We start from the raw sequence: 18,029 nt of genomic DNA, 5'->3' as shown, positions 1-18,029 counted from the left end.
TGAAGTATTAATACCACTTTACAATGCCTTGGTAAGGCCACACTTGGAATACTGCATCCAGTTTTGGTCACCACGATGTAAAAAAGATGTTGAGACTCTAGAAAGAGTGCAGAGAAGAGCAACAAAGATGATTAGGGGACTGGAGGCTAAAACATATAAGGAACGGTTGCTGGAATTGGGTATGTCTAGTTTAACGAAGGACGAGGGGGGACATGATAGCAGTGTTCCAGTATCTCAGGGGCTGCCACAAAGAAGAGGGAGTCAAGCTATTTTCCAAAGCGCCTAAAGGCAGGACAAGAAGCAACGGGCGGAAACTAACCAAAGAGAAAAGCAACCTAGAACTAAGGAGAAACTTCCTGACAGTTAGAACAATTAACCAGTGGAACAACCTGCCTCCAGAAGTGGTGAATGCGCCAACACTGGAAGTTTTTAAGAAGAAACTGGACAGCCATTTGTCCAAAATGGTATAGGGTTTCCTGCCTGAGCAGGGGGTTGGACTAGATGACCTCCAAGGTCCCTTCCATCTTTATTATTATTATTATTATTATTATTATTATTATTATTATTATTATTATTATTATTATTATTATTATTATTATTATTATTATTATTATTATTCTATATCTATATATCTATACATATATCTATACATATTATATCTATATCTACATCTACATCTGAATAAAATTGAATTGAATCTTTTTTTAGGTATGTTCGGTCAAGGACAAAGCATGATGTGGACATGAGGATCGGCATACACTCTGGATCTGTGCTGTGTGGGGTTCTGGGTCTGCGGAAATGGCAATTTGATGTCTGGTCGTGGGATGTAGACATTGCAAACAAACTTGAGTCAGGTGGAATACCTGGGTAAGTGGAATCTGGTCAAATGAGGCCATCATGTTCTAGATTTTGAGTCTCACTTTTACAGCAGGAATATTGAAGTCTGGGCCCCGGAAAACTGCTGCCTCTCTTAGACGTCTCAATTATAAGCATGGTTTTCTTGGATTTGCTCATGATTCTGATAAGGAAGGAATTCCTCAATCAGGTTTTATGCCTGGTCTGCAGCAGGGTTCTCCAAATTTGGCAACTTTAAGACTTATGGACTTCAGCTCCCAGAATTGAGAAATAGCTGAGGAATTCTGGGAGTTGAAGTCCACAAGTCTTAAAGTTGCCAAGTTTGGAGAACCCTGGTGTACAGGGATGGGCTATTGGTGAAGGTGTTGGATTCATTCTGCGAAAATCCAAATTCAGGTCCACGCTCAGCCCTGGAAACTCACTGCACTGGGTGTCTTGGAGGGAAGTCTTTACGTGTCATTCAGCCCATATCACAGACTTCTAGTTGCAGAGATATGGGCATGTTATGTATATGGCTTGATGTTCCTGAGATCTAGCCCAGGGGTAGGCAACCTTCGCTCTTTTATGACTCGTGGACTTCAACTCCCAGAATTCCTGAGCCAGCATGGCTCAACATGGAAACCTTTCCCTTTCCCCTCAGCATGGCTGGCTCAGGAATTCTGGGAGTTGAAATCCACGAATCATAAAAGAGCCAAGGCTGCCTACCCCGAGTAGCCTCTTGATAGCTTCGACTTTTGACCTTTACAGGTAGCTCTCTACTTATAACTGTAATGGAACTTGCCCATTGTGATTGTAAGTCATGATGGTTCTGATTTTATAATCTTTTTTTGTGGTGATAATTAAGTGAATGCCGTGCTCACTAAGTAAACCCCTTGTTTGCTATGAGGCATTTTTGCCAGAACCAGAAGTAAATGCCAGTTTTGGGACCAAAATATTGTAAATTATGATGAACTGAGTGTGGGACACTAACAACAGCCATAAATGTGGACCAGTTACCAAGGGCCTGAAATATGATCACATGACTGGGGGGGTAGTCATCAGAATTTCAGAATCAGATATAGGAAGTCCTTGACTTATAACATTCGTTTAGTGACCGTTTGAAGTTATCCAGCATTGAAAAAATGGTTTATGACCGTTTTTCACACTAATGACCTTTGCACCATTCCCATGGTCATGTGATCAAAACTGAAGTACTTGGCAACTGGCCATCAATAATAATAATAATAATAATAATAATAATAATAATAATAATAATAATAATAATAATAATAATAAAGTTGGAAGGGACCTTGGAGGTCATCTAGTCCAATCCCCTGCTCAGGCAGGAAACTCTATACCATTTCAGACAAATGGCTGTCCAGTCTCTTCTTAAAAACTTCCAGTGATGCTTACAGTGTCCCAGGGTCATGTGATCACCATTTGCAACCTTCTCAGCTGACTTACAATAAGCAAAGTCAATAGGGGGACCCAGATTCACTTAATGAGCCCGTGATTCACGTAATAATTACAGTGATTCACTTGGCAACTGTGGTTAAAAGAAGGTCATAACCTGAGGAACAACTCATTTAACAAGTGTCTTGCTTAGCAGCAGAAATTTTGGTCATACATCAAACACTATCTGAGGTAGGTACAGTATCTTCTAGAAGGGTCTGTCACAACCTCAAATGGTTGCTAAGCAACTGGTTGTAAGTCGAGGACTACTTGAAATGGATTTGGGTGTGTATCTATGTATATTTGTATATGTATCTATGTGTGTGTATACATATACGTATACATACAGTATACATATACATACACATACATACATATACACATATATACATACATATCACAGAGAGCCATGCATTTATTAGACATCTTTTCTCACCAAAGAAGTCAAGGAACATCGTCATAGAACATCAGATTTGGAAGGGATCTTGGGGGTCTCCTAGTAGCCCAACCCCCTGCTCAAGCAGGAGACCCTATACCATTTCACACAAATGGCTGTCCAACCTCTTCTTAAAATCCTTTAGTGTTGGAGCATTCACAACTTCTAAAGGCAAGCCGTCCCACGGGTTAATTGCTGTCACTGTCAGGAAGTTTCTCCTTATTTCTAGGCTGGTTCTCTTCTTGATTAGTTTCCATCCGTTATTTCTTGTCCTGCTCTCTGATGTTTTGGAAAATAAGTTGACCCTTTCTTCTTTTTGGCAACCCCTCAAATATTGGAACATTGCTATCATGTCACCCCTTTCTTTTCACTAGAGTAGACACACCCAATTCCTGCAATCGTTCTTTGTATGTTTTCATATGTCACTCTGGAGAAGACTTCTAGGCAATCTGTAAGTGCAGAATTTGCAAAATTCTCTTTAGAATATTCCATGCTGCAGAATCAAAAAACCTGTCTCTGATATAAAATTCATCTGGCTTTGCAGTGTAGAAACAACCTTTTACGATTTTATAATAATGCTCTGAAGTATGATAGCGTCCCGACATTTGACTGCTTGAACTTCTTTTCAGAGATATATCCATTTTTCTTTCTGACATTTCATAATTCCGGATAAAGCCCTTTATCTCCCTGCTGGCCAGACTCAACTGCATGTCACTGATCTCTGCATATCAGAACTGTTGCAGTCATTGGAACAAGAAACTCTCTCTCTGAAAAAGATGCTGATCGCTTAATAACAATACTTACTACCCAGGCAGAAAGCTGCCACATGCTCAAAATTACATAGCCCTCAGGCCCACTTCATCGTTACTGCTAGTAATGCAGGCATAGTTAAAAAGTGGTCCTTATCTACATAGAATCATAATAAAACCAATAAAACAAACTAATAAAAATAAAACCCAGTTTGATCTAGTGGTTAAGGCACACCATAGTAAAAACCAGGAGACCGTGAGTTACAGTTCTGCCTTAAGCATGAGAGCCTTGAGTTATTTATAAAAATAAAAAGGAGGGATTTTTTAAAAAAAATAAATTAATTAATAACATTAGAAGATCAGTACCAAGTGGGAGGATCCCATATCACAATATCTTTTAATGCCAGTTTTTAATCTACTTTCTAACAGCCACATTCGGATCACCATATAGATAGGTAGAAAAAAAGGTCCCAACCCTAGAAAGCAGCTGTTGAAGGAAAAGTCTTCATCAGGGTCCAGTCCAAGCTGGGAATAAACAACATGGCGACTGCTTCAGAAAGAAGGTTGCAGTTTATTGAAGAGGAGAGCCAGACAGAAAGATGGCTCTGGCAGAAAAGAGAGAGTGAGCACATGTAGGGAGTGGGTTTTTATACCCTCTGGAGCCTTTTGTTTGGAGTTATTCCTGTGGCATGAACTTTGACCTGAGTCTGAGTGTGCCCTTTGGTATCTCTGTGTTAATCCTATTATGTCCTGTCTTAGAGTTTGGATGGGGTATGTAGAATTTGGGAGTCTTTGTCTTCCTAAGCTTCTAGCTCAGTGTTTCTCAACCTTGACAATTTTAAGGCATGTGGACTTCAACTCCCAGAATTCCACAGCCAGCATTGCTGGCTGTGGAATTCTGGGAGTTGAAGTCCACATGCCTTAAAATTGTCAAGGTTGAGAAACACTGTGACTAGCTGGAGGGCTTCAATCTTCCTGAATGGATTATTACATCTGCATTTCTATAGAGCTAGTTTCTGCTTGGGGAAGGGAGACCTGGGGCTATTAAGAAAACCTGGGCATACTTTTCTGCCTCTTTAAGATCCTTTGAGGAAATATATTTTCCTGCCCTTTTAATATTTCCTTCTCTGGGGGGCTGACTTCCCACACAGCATTATACTCTTCAAAATTTTTAAATCCTCTGTCAACCGTCTGTTGTTGCATTTGATTCACAGAAAGTCTACAGCAGCTTCTTATCTACCACAAACTACCACAATCCATATCTCTGATCCATCCAGGATCCTTCCAGGACCTGCACAAATTTTTAAATGTTTTGTTTAGTTTTGTTTTGTCTTTATTTAAAAAAAAGGTGGGGGGTTTTTGAAGCTTGTTTTAAATTTTTTGAATAAAATAAATTTAAAGAGAAGTGGTTCTTTGGTCAGCCCAGAGGAAGTGCTGAAAGAAAAAAACAAATTGCTTTGCAGAGTGTCTCCTATTAGCACGTGAGGCATTTTTGCTGTTAAAAGGAAGAAAACTTCAAGAGTTTTCTTATCCCACTGTAAGGACTTCATATATTTCCAAAAAGAAGTGGTGTTTTTTTTAAGGAGAACAGTTAATGCTAACTGAATTTTGCTTCAGCTAATATTGCTGTTTTATGCTAAAAACTAGGAGATTGTGAGTTTTAGTCCTGTCTTAGGCACGAAAACATCTGGGTGACCTTGGGCCGGTCACTCTGTCTCAGCCCTAGAAAAAAGGCAAGAGGAAGCCACTTTTTAAGTCTTGCCAAGAAAACCACAGGAATCGGTGCAAGCAGTGGCCAGGAATCAACATTGAGTACACACATAAAGGTCGTCCTCGATTTACGATCACAATTGTGCCCCAAATTTCTGTCACTTAGTGAGACATTTGTTAAGAACGTTTTGCCCCATGTTACGACCTTTCTTGCCACTGCAGTCAAGTGAATCACTGCAGTCGTTAAGTTAGGAACACGGCTGTTAAGTGAATCTGCCTCCCCCAGATTCTTTGCTTGTCAGAAGTTCGAACACTGCAAGTTTCATAAATACGAACCAGTTGCCTTGTCTCTAAATTTTGATCATGTGACCACGGGAATGCTGCAATGGCCGTAAGTGTGAAAAATGATCATAAGTCACTGTTTTCAGTGCTGTTGTAACTCTGAATGGTCACTAAACGAACGATTGTAAGTCAAGAATGACCTGAACACACAGTATTAGTCTACCTATGGATTCGCAGCGAGCTAAACAGGCAAATCCACTCCTGAGAGAAAGTGCCACACAACCTTTTTTCAGCCACAAAAAACATCTTGTAACACGAGGGGTCTTTGGTGCTCTCTGAGGTTGCTTGTTTTCTTGCAGACGTTTCATTACCCTACTAGGTAACATCATCCCTGACTAGCACTGAATGAATGAATGAACCTTTATTATCAAAGTATAACATGTATACAGTGAGATTGGCTGAGCCTCCCTCCGTGCCCCCCCCCCCACAACTCACAGTGACTACAAACTCCCAACTTATTACACCCTGTGAGCTAATTGCACAGCACGCCGGCCTCACCAGTCTGTCATGCATGAAATTAGCATGTCCCATTCAAGAGCCTGACAGCCCCTGGATAGAAGCTGTTTTTCAGCCTGTTGGTATGGCTGGCTATGTTTCTGTAACTGATGATGTTTCCTACAGTAGTTAGGGCAGCGGTTCTCAACCTATGGGTCGCGACCCCATTTGGGGTTGATCGACCATTTCACGGGGGTCGCCAAGCAAGGCTGTCCGCCATTTTTCCCCCCTTTTCCGGCGGGTGCCTTACCTCCCTTGGGCTGGGCCAGCTGGTGGTTGGCCTGCTCCGTCTCTGCCACTTGCCAGCTACGCCTCGGCCGGCACAGGGGGCGGAACCACGCATGCGTGGCGCTCCCGGGCAGGGAAAGTCCTCGACTTACGACCGGTTGGGTAGTCCTCAACTTACGACCGGTTTAGTCCTCGACTTACGACCGGTTGGGGGTCGCGGCATTAAAAAGGTTGAGAACCACTGAGTTAGGGTAATGAAACGTCTGCAAGAAAATAGGCAAACCTGGAGAGCAACAAGCACCCCCCGTATCAACCCTGAGCTACAAATATTCTCCTTCATTTTATAACATTCTGCCTTGGTGTTCCTCAGAATTGCCCAGCTGTGCCTCACTTCTATCCGTTCTGCTCCTTCTTTACCTCTCTTGTAGGCGAATCCACATATCCAAAGCGACTCTAGATTGTCTCAATGGGGATTATAAAGTGGAGGAAGGACATGGCAAAGAACGCAATGAGTTTTTGAGGAAACACAACATCGAGACCTACCTGATCAAACAGCCCGAGGAAAGCCTGCTGACTTTACCCGAAGACATTGTCAAAGAGTCTATCCCTTCTTCAGACAGGAGAAACAGCGGAGCGACGTTCACGGAAGGATCCTGGAGCCCCGAGCTTCCTTTTGATAACATCGTGGGAAAGCAGCATGTAAGTTTAATGTTCCTCTTTAATATCACCTGCCACTTAGGTTTGACTTCATTTCCATATCCAAGGAAAGAAATTTCTGCTTAGCCTTTCCTCTAAACGACAAGAGCTAATTAAAAACACTGCTGCTGGGCAGAATTAAGCTATGTATACGAACCTGGGAACTGTCCCTCTGCTCTGAGAGTTAGCTGAACTGGAAACATATCAGAGGTCATCGCTCTGTTCCACAGGAAGCGCGAAAGGCTTTTACGGGTGGCAGACACCATCAAAACATGGTGGCTGAAGACTTGTAATTCCAGACTATCAAATGGGGTGTCCTGTAGATTTTAGGCATGTTTTAGGCTTAATGTGTTTTTTTATTTTGGTGGACCCATGGGTGCCTGAACAATGCTTCATTGAGAGAGAAAAAGAGAGAGATGATGGAATGATGGTGAGAGAGAGAGAGAGCGAGAGAGAGAGAGAGAGAGAGAGAGAGAGAGAGAGAGAGAGAGAGAGAGAGAAGATGCATGGACGGATAGATGGATAAGTAGTTAGAGGTGGATGAAAACAGAGAGATAGATACTTTAGATAGATGATGCATGAGAGAGAGAGAAAGAGAGACATGACGGAAGGTGAGAAATAGGTAGATAAATGAGGGATGGATGGATGGATGGATGGATGGAGTGTGATAGGTAGAAAGATAAAGAGAGATAGAGAGAGAAATAGATAGATAGATAGATAGATAGATAGATAGATAGATAGATAGATAGATAGATGATTGATAGATGATAGAAAAAAAGAAAGAAAGAAAGAAAGAAAAAAAGAAAAAAAGAAAAAAGAAAGAAAAAGAAAAAAGAAGAAAGAAAGAAAGAAAGAAAGAAAGAAAGAAAGAAAAAGAAAGAAAGAAAGAAAGAAAGAAGAAAGATAGAACATGATGGTTAGATGGATGGGAGGATGGATGGTTGATTAACAAAAGATAGGTAGATAAATGATGAATAAACAGATAGAGAGATGGATGGATGGATAGATGATAGATGATAGATAGATAGACAGACAGACAGACAGACAGACAGACAGACAGACAGACAGACAGACAGACAGACAGACAGACAGACAGACAGAGATAGGTAGAAGGATGACGATTGGATTGATAAAGAGATAGAACATGACAGATAGATGGATGGAACGGTGGATGGATGATGGATGGATGACAAAAGATTGTTAGGTAGATAGATAATAGAAAAATGGACAGAGGGATGGATGGATGGATGGTGAAAGATGGGTAGGTAAATAGATGATGGGTAGCTGGATTGATGGATAGAGAGATAGATACCAACTTAAACTGCCTAACTGTTACTAGCACATAAATGTCCTAAAGCCAGCCTTAAGGTTCGCAGGTGGGCAAGTGGTGATTGCCCTTGAGAGCTCTTCACATAGCAAATGGGAAACTCTATGCTTCCCTGCAATGCAAAATCATGAGGGTCCACAGAAGTGAACAGCTGGGGGTGAGGAGAGACAATTGACGAAACATGCATCAGGTTATTGCCTTGCAAACTCCACCCCTTTCATACCTGGGTTGTGATATCAACATGCAAGTAAGTAAGGTAAGGCAGTTGCAGCAAAACAGTGTGGCACATTTGTCATTCCATTTTTTCATCACATTAATACCCATTGCAGGGAACCAAGATTCTCAACCATTTCCAATAATAAAGAAAAATTATGTTACAATATATAGAACAATGCAAAAACCCAAGCCAATCCCCCCTCATTAAATATAAAAATAAATGTCAGTTTATCCTGGGCATCCTGGCCCTCATATCAAGTTGATTTTCATTGTTTCTGGAGGTCCATCCAGACTTCTAAGAAGGAATAAGAGACAAAGAGTTATTTTCATATTCTCTGTCCCTACGTCCAGGAAATGATTACACTGGGGGAAACACCAGATTCCATTTTCTCGCCTCATATAGGGAACTATTTACTCATTACTTCTGCAAAGAAAGGGCTTCGTTTCTATTCAATCACTTATGAAAACTTCCCGCCCTTTGATTTTGTCAAGTCATGACACAATGGATTGCTTCATCTGATTTATGTTAGAAACTAAACCGTAATCCGACAGGGCAAATACTGGCTCAGTTTGTGCAATATGCTAGAGATGGCTTGTCTGTCACCCCACGGTCCTTTGGAAAATGATTTTTCCCCTGAGATCTTGGTGGTTGTTCAGAAGACCTTAAGACTTGCTCTTCTCCCGTGCACACAGGTCAGGAGGTTAGTTGACCCTGTGAGTGATTGTTATTATTATATATTATACTAGCTGTACCCAGCCACGCGTTGCTGTGACTCAGTCTGGTAAAAGCGTGTGTTGCTTTTACATCCAACAGATGGCGCTGTTTTTTTAAAAAAGCATGTTTTACCTGTCACAGGTGTGACATCTATATAATATAGGTATATAAAAACATGCACGTATTCGAATGCAACGTTGTGTCAAAATTTCAAAGCAATCGGTGAAGAACTTTCGGAGATTTAAGATTTTGAACAAATGGACATTTACATTTTTATTTATATAGATAAATTAATTATCAATTAATAATTATTAATTAATTAATCAATTAATAATAATTATAATTAATTAATTATGATATAATTATATACTTATTTTCATTGGTTGTTCTCAGCTACCATTCTTTTAATTTTTGTTGTGTCGTTATTTATTTGTGTTGTGTATTTATGGTAATACTGATATTTCTATCTCTGTTGGCCACCAGAATCATTTGGGAAAATGATGTTAAGAGCTGGGGAAATCAGGAGATTCGGGAAGTTTAAATGAGTATAAAGATTTATTGCAAGCTTAAGCTCTCTACAAGAATCTGAGCTACTAACGGTCAAGGGAAATGAGCGGGAGATAAGAAAGACATTCAAGGTGGGCTGGACTTAGATCTCTTGCAGGCGTGCAGGGATTCATGGCTTATGATGCGTTTGAACCCCTCCCTCGGGCTCAGCCTGGTCATCTCCTATAAATGAGCAGACATGGACATTGAAGTTAATATGATTAGACACAGTCAGCCAGATGTTTAGATTGGATTTGGCATTTTTTTGTCCACCTACCGAGTCCTTCCCAAGGACCTGGAATAAGCAAATTTGGATGTTCGATGGTATTACAGATATTGTCACAGGATGTAAGCTGTATAAAGCTGCCTTTTGCAATTGACTGATGGTGAATTTGCCAATGCCAATGGTATTCAAGAGGTGCTCCAGTTGTTGTTTATTTTCAATCAGAATAGAGCTGGAAGGGACCTTGGAGGTCTTCTAGTCCAAACCCCTGCTCAAGCAGGAGACCCTATACAATTTGAGACATGTGACTGTCCAGTCTCTTCTTAAAAACCTCCACTGATGAAACACCCACAACTTCTGAAGGCAAGCTGTTCCACTGGTTAATTGCTCTCACTGTTAGGAAGTTTCTCCTTAATTCCAGGTTGCTTCTCTCATTGATTAGTTTCCATCCATTGTTTCTTGTCTTGCTTTCTGATGCTTTGAAAAATAAGTCAACCCCCTCTTCTTTGTGGTAGCTCCTCTAATACTGCAATATCGCTAACAAGTCACCCCAAGTCACCCTTAGTTTTTATATTTATTATCATGTCACCCCTAGTTTATTGCTGTTACTATTATTATTTAAAAAGTGACTGGATGATTTGCGTTTTGCCACATTGTGGATATCCAGGCTCATCTTAGAATTCAGAGTGATCTCAGCCATCTAGTTAAGCCATAATAGGTTTCATTGTTTGAGCATAGCTTATTCCATAAATACAGATTTGGGGCTTGTGAATCCAGATTTACAGTTTAGTGTGTTGGGTGACCACAGTAGTTGTGTGTATAGGAATCTGTTGACTATACTCTGTCTACATGGCTTCAAGTTGGATGAAGGACTGTGGAATATTTAGACTGACCCATTTTGGGTGGGGAAAATTCTCTGGAATATTTTGGGAAGAAGCTCTTTTGAACATCCCAGCTATCTACTATGCTGGTATTTCTGAGTGTTTATTAGAAATCAAAATTGTCATTATAATTTAGAAAATGTATTTCAGAAGCATTCAGTCCTCCATTGTATACCTCAGTGCAAATCCTATGCATGCCTATTTGATAAAAATAAAAATATTAATACCATAGTACTATATAGAAATTCTGCTCCCCTTGATGCCAAAATAACTAAAACTAATAAAAATATAGATAAAAAGAGAATTATAATTAAATATAATCACAGTTAAAAATAGAACAACGATCTTGAGGCAAAAGATGACTTTTTCACCCCTTTTTAAGTTTAAAAAGCAGGTTTCTAAAAATTATTTGGGGAGAAAAAATGATAGAAGATGGCATTTTGAGGATTACACAGTGCATTGCTTGCAACCTGATCTTCTAAAGCAGGAGTCTTCAAATTTGGCCCTTTTATGACTTGTGGACTTCAACTCCCAGAATTCCTCAGCCAGACATGCTGGCTGAGGAATTCTGGGAGTTGAAGTCCACAAGTCATAAAAGGGCCAAGTTTGAAGATCCCTGCTCAAAAGCTTTTGAATATTGATTTATCATCCTTGAGAGTGAATCCATTGCTGTTTCTTTTTCAATCCTCCAACACTGTGTGTATTGGGGAAGATAGAGCTCATAATTTGTATATAAATGATTTTATTGATTTAATACATTTATTTAATAGCCCGGCTTTCTTATTTTTACAAATAATTCAAAGTGGCAAACTTACCGAATTCTTCTTCATCCTTATATTTTTCCCACAACAACCCTGGAAGTTGAGTTGGACTGAGAGTGATCACCCATCCGGCTTTCATTCCTAAGGCAGACTAGAACTCACAGTCTCCGGTTTCTAGATTGGTAGCTTAACCACTAGACCAGGGGTAGGCAACCTTGGCTCTTTTATGACTTGTGGACTTCAACTCCCAGAATTCCTGAGGCAGCGTGGCTCAGCTTGGAAACCTCTCCCTTTCCCCTCAGCATGGCTGGCTCAGGAATTCTGGGAGTTGAAGTCTACGAGTCATAAAAGAGCCAAGGTTGCCTACCCCTGGCCTAACGTATGAAAACCCAGAAACTGAGTTTGGGTTTAGGGTTTAGCCTGGGGTACAAACCCGGCCATTCATCCCATAAATTTTGCAGCATAAACTGAAGTTTTCAAGCTTCCTCTGGTTAAAAATGCTCGATAGTTGAATGGTCCTGGGTTACGGCAAAGAGTAAGAAAATGATTTTCCATCTATATGATGAACTGATAGACTTGAATGCACCTGCCTTCTGGGTTAAAAAAAAAAAAACTCCTGTTCTGTAAAATCACTCTCAGATTCCTCTACTTTACTTATCTTCATTGATGTGCAAACTGATAGAGGTAAACAAAAAATTGTTTACCACTATGGTTGGGTAGATTTTCGTCTCTTATTTTTCTACCCAAACTAAAGACGTCCTCATTTGTCCTCATTCTGATTGTCGTCAGACCTTGTTGCATATTTAAAACTCATTGTCTAAGCAACATCGTAGAACAATATCAGAAAAGGTAGGATTGCAGACAGTCTTTTGTTGAGAGAGAGAGAGAGAGAGAGAGAGAGAGAGAGAGAGAGAGAGAGAGAGAGAGAGAGAGAGAGAGAGAGAGAGAGAGAGAGAGAGAGAGAGAGAGAGAGAGAGAGATGTTTATATAGGTCATGCCTGAAGGACTTTTACATTCAGCTTTGAAACCTATCACTGTGACAAGCAGGGAATGTATAGAAGAACTTCTGATGTGGTTGAGTTTCTCCAAGACAAGGATAGAAAATGATGCACATGTCAAAATATACACCATTACATCATGATAATTATCTATGCCCCTTTTATGTCTGTCTTCTGTCATCTCATGGACGTACCTAAGGGGTGGATCTTGTCTCACAAGAACATGGCACCTATCTTCTCATTCTGAGGAAACCTTTGGGTCCAGTAGATGAACAGTTAGAGCAGTGGTTCTCAACCTGTGGGTCGGGACCCCATTTGGGGTCGATCGACCATTTTATGGGGGTCGCCAAGCAAGGCTGTCCGCCATTTTTTTTGTCTGCCATTTTTTTTGTCCGCCATTTTTTTCCCCTTTTCCAGCGGGTGCCTTACCTTCCTTGGGCTGGGCCAGCTGGTGGTCGGTCTGCTCTGTCTCTGCCGCTTGCCAGCTACGCCTCGGCCGGCGCAGGGGGTGGAACCACGCATGTGCGGCGCTCCCGGGCAGGGAAAGTCCTCGACTTACGACCGGTTGGGTAGTCCTCAACTTACGACCGGTTTAGTCCTCGACTTACGACCGGTTGGGGTCGCGGCATTAAAAAGGTTGAGAACCACTGAGTTAGAGGAACGGATATCTCAAAAGTCAACAACATTTAGGGTGATTGAAACAGAAGCAAGCACTTTGAAATTCCTCAGGGATAAAGGGAAAGAGATAGAAGTTTTCTGTTCAAGGCAACTTTTCATCTCAGACATCTCTCCAGCGTTGCCTGTAGCTCACTGGAGGTGTGGTTGTGTTTTTCCGGGAAGCATTTTCAACAATTTGAAAGATTGTTGAAATGATCTGAAAAGATAAAGAAGTTATTTCTGAACGCATAACTAGAAAGTTTGGCAGCTTAAAAATGTGTGGGTTGTGATTTGCTCTCTCTCCATCTCTCTCTCCCTCTATGAGCGATGTCATCAAAATCCCTTTTGAAGGCTGTCGAGAGAAATTAAAGCAGAAAAGGTTAAAATGCCCTAAGACACCAGTCTTTTCTGCCACACTTGACGGACTATGAGTCAGTCTGGAAGAAAGTCAACCGAACACCGCCTCCTCTTTTGCTAGGGCAGATCCAAAAATCACACAATCTCAATTTTCCTTCTCTGCATGAACTTAGTCCTACTTTTTTTTTTCTGAAATATCCCCGTGCCTTGATATTAAAGCTTTATCATGTAAACTATCTTGCTTTGCTCTTTTGTAGCCGATGCCTAGACTCTAGAATAAGAAACCTTCATAACTCTGAAGAAGAATAAAGAACATTTCCCTAGAGCTGGTGCTAATGTTGTCTTGATCTGTTAGGTCTTTATTTATTACATACCATTTGTCTGAAATGGTATAGGGCAGGGGGTCTTCAAATTTGGCAACTTTAAGACTTGTGGACTTCAACTCCCAGAATTCCTCAGCCAGTCAGTATTGTTACAGGGGCCCCAGCTATAATAATAATAATAATAATAATAATAATAATAATAATAATAATAATAATAATAATAATAATAATAATAATAATAATAATAATAATAATAATAATAATAATAATAATAATAATAATAATAATAATAATAGTAAAGTTGGAAGGGACCTTGGAGGCCATCTAGTCCAACCCCCTGCTCAGGCAGGAAACCCTATACCATTTCAGACAAATGGCTGTCCAGTCTCTTCTTAAAAACTTCCAGTGTTGGAGCATTCACCGCTTCTGGAGGCAGGTTGTTCCACTGGTTAATTGTTCTAACTGTCAGGAAGTTTCTCCTTAGTTCTAGGTTGCTTCTCTCCTTGATTAGTTTCCATCCATTGCTTCTTGTCCTGCCTTCAGGCGCCTTGGAGAATAGCTTGACTCCCTCTTCTTTGTGGCAGCCCCTGAGATATTGGAACACTGCTATCATGTCCCTCCTTGTCCTTCTCTTCGTTAAACTAGACATACCCAATTCGTTAAACTCTTCGTTAAACTAGACATACCCAATTCCAGCAACCGTTCTAGAGTAAGAAACCTTCATAACTCTGAAGAAGAATAAAGAACATTTCCCTAGAGCGGGTGCTAATGTTGTCTTGATCTGTAATGTCTTTATTTATTACATACCATTTGTCTGAAATGGTATAGGGCAGGGGTCTTCAAACTTGGCAACTTTAAAACTTGTGGACTTCAACTCCCAGAATTCCTCAGCCAGCCAGTATTGTTACAGGGGCCCCAGCTATTCTCTAGATTTATTAATATGATTATTGGGTTGGTCTAGTGTAGGGATCTTCAAAGTTGGCAACTTTAAGACTTGTGGGCTTCAACTCCCAGAATTCAACTCCCAGACTTGTGGGCTTCAACTCCCTGGCTGGCTGAGGAATTCTGGTAGTTGAAGTCCACAAGTCTTAAAGTTGCCAACTTTGAAGACGCCTGGTATAGGGTCTCCTGCCTGAGCAGGGGGTTGGACTATAAGACCTCCAAGGTCCCTTCCAACCCTGTTATTCTGTAGATGCCTATCCCATCTTTCTTTTAGGAGCTCAAGATGTCACTTCTACACCCCCCTCCTACTACTTTTCTCTATAAAAACAACCCTGTAAGATAGATCTCGTTTGAAGACCCCCAAGAGTTGAACTTGTCCAAAATCATCCATGAAACATCCATAACTGAGAGTGGATTTGGACATGAGTTTATCCCAGGTTCATATTTTCTTTCCAAGAATCTGTTTGGATTACTTTTCATTCTATGCATGACCAGCTCTCCTTACTGGCTTCCTGCATTGAGTGTGGTTTACTGTAATTAGATATTATAAAAGTGGAGAAAATTGAGAAATGATTGCTGGGCAATTTTGTCTGCTGGGGTGCAAACATCTTTGTTTGCAGGGCGTCAAATGGCGCATAAATGCTTTGGATTAATTCTTCCTGCTTCTGGCAATTCTACCTATGCCTGACCTATTTATTTTGCCTTGTGGTTTTCCTTTTAAGACTTCAGACTGATATAGTGGGCTCTCCCCTTTTTTATCCTAGCAGCCCTGGGAGTTAGATCAGACTGAGTTCTTTTGGGGCATTGTGTTGTTGTGCAGGGGAGGGTAGCAGTGGGATCATCAATATCATCCCTGCCTCTGATTAGGTGCATTCATCCAAACATCTGATTAGAAGTAATCTTGTACATTCTATGTTCATTGCTTTCATTCTCCATGCAATGGGCAAACAACAAACGTTTTTCCAGCATAAATATAAACCATGCACTCATGCATATGTGATATATATATCACATATATATATAAGCAAAGGAATCCCTGGGGATTTTATTCTGCTAGTCATTGCCAACTATAAGTGGCGGTGCTCATCTCTGTTTCAAAGACCGTTGAGCCAGTGCTGTCTGAAGACATTTCCATGGTCATGTGGCCAGCACGACATCATGGAGCACTATTACCTTCCCACCAGAGTGGTACCCATTTATTTACTTGCATTTGCATGCTTTCAAACTGCTAGATTGGCAGGAGCTATTGTGATATAGACTTTGCCTAAATCATAACCCAAAGCTTGCAGGGCCACCTTTCCTTAATATCTATCTGTCCTACCAGGTTAGAGAGGATGGACATGCTCCTAATCCCTTCCCCTAAATCAGTGGTGGCGAACCTATGGCACGCGTGCCAGAGGCGGCACTCAGAGCCCTCTCTGTGGGCACGTGCACCATGCTTCGGAGATGGGAACCGTCCCTCTTCAACCAGCCGCTCGCTAACTCGCCAAGGTCCCACATGGCCGGATGCATCCCAGCACCCATGAGCTGGCTGCTGGCCTCTGTGTGCAGGGGCCGATGGTGTCAGGCAGCAGCCGCCCCGTCCCCTGCCTTACCTTGCCCTGCACCTCAATGGCACCCCTGCCCTGCCTTTCCTCGCTGCACCCCACAGACAAGCCTCCTGCCCACCACCCCACCTGCCAAAGACCCCCTGGATCTTCTCCAACCCTGCCCGGCCCCCACAGGCGTCGCTCCCCACGAGCAACATCAAGGTGATCACGCCCACCTTGGCCACATCCACCCAATCTGCCATGACCACCACAGCCACGCCCACCCGGTGGGCCACGCCCACCTGGCACCCGGCGATAAATAAGTGGTTTTTGGGTTGCAATTTGGGCACTCGGTCTCTAAAAGGTTCGCCATCACTGCCCTAAATATTGGCATCTAATGGGGGCTAAGCAGCCCCTGCCCTATGGAACAATTTGCCCCTTGAAGTTTGGGAAGCCTCTACCCTTTTAACCTTTTGTAGGTCTTTGAAAACCTGCCTTTCTCCTGCAAGCATTGGAAGAGGATTAAATCACTGCACATTAGATGTTTGATTTGGTGCCAGATTTTTGTGGTTTTTAATGCTTTAATCTGTTTAATTTTATAGTTTGTTTTTAGATTTGTTCTACTTTTGGATTGGGAACCACTCAGAGTCAGTTGAAAGATGGGCGATAATACTCACCACTCTGTTTTTCTCCCCGTTTCTAATCCCTAACTCCCCTGCAATCTTTCCTCGCTTGAAAATCAGGCACCTGATTTTTGCCTTCCCTGTCCAAGGATCCTGTTCCTTTGAACAAAAGTACTCTTTACTTCCTTTCCCTGCCAGCTGAGACAATCCCAGGACTTATGTATTTGCTATGACTTTCAGTGGCATGGCCCCTTCCCATAAGGATTGCTTTTATTTTAAAAGGGATTCCCCCAGGGAATTGGAATTTGGAATACAGCTGTCTACAGCTGTTAGAAGGCTGGTGCAACTCAAGGTGACAGAGGGTGGGAATTCCTGGCTTAAAAATCAATTAGCAGATTTCATATCTGTTCTGAGGTTGCTCAGTACAAAGTCAGTGGTAGTGTCAGGAGCGAAGTCCATATGTGAAGATCCAATTAAACTGATTTACTGGTAATTACGCTTATGCATAGGAATCCTCTCAAGTAGCAGTTAGCACCTGCTTGGAGTTAGATAAGGGTCCATGAAATTCAAGGAAGGCTGGACTTGCCTCATTTGTGGCTACGTAGAGATTCTGAGCTGATCCCTCTTTTAACTCCACCCCCAGGTTCTGCCACTCCTCCTACTGGTAGAACCATTTCTCCAGAATACCTTATGTCATACTAAATATCCTATCCCACCCCAGGGGCTAAAGATTTCAGATGCTGAAGATTAATTTTCAGAAGAGGCAGAGTCTGGGAAGACCACAGGGACAGGGAACTGTAATGCTATGTGGGAATGGCCTTGGGAGACAAGGGTAAGAGCCATTGTCAAGAGAACAGTCAGGTAAGGGACAGCTATGCCCACAGAAGGGAAATGGGTATGGCAAACATTTCGCAAAAGACCCTCCCTAGTTTCTTGGGCTGTAGAGATGATGGAGAGAAATGTACGTTCAGACTTGCAAGATTTTATTA

At 41.6% G+C, this 18,029-nt stretch overlaps 1 protein-coding gene across 1 annotated transcript in view; it reads left to right on the top strand.

Moving 5' to 3' along the window:
* ADCY8 (adenylate cyclase 8) overlaps positions 1-18,029 on the top strand; it is an 83,786-nt gene that overhangs the window by 17,162 nt on the left and 48,595 nt on the right. The window contains exons 5-6 of the mRNA XM_015818810.1: positions 709-867; positions 6,675-6,945. Of these exons, the coding sequence (XP_015674296.1) occupies positions 709-867; positions 6,675-6,945 (430 nt within the window). The remainder of the gene's footprint in view (positions 1-708; positions 868-6,674; positions 6,946-18,029) is intronic.

The sequence above is a fragment of the Protobothrops mucrosquamatus genome, unplaced genomic scaffold, assembly GCF_001527695.2.
Source record: "Protobothrops mucrosquamatus isolate PMUCROS unplaced genomic scaffold, P.Mucros_1.0 scaffold794, whole genome shotgun sequence".
Taxonomy (NCBI): Eukaryota; Metazoa; Chordata; class Lepidosauria; order Squamata; family Viperidae; genus Protobothrops; species Protobothrops mucrosquamatus.
The sequence above is the reverse complement of the archived record's forward strand: the minus strand, read 5'-3'. Positions and strand labels throughout refer to the sequence as shown.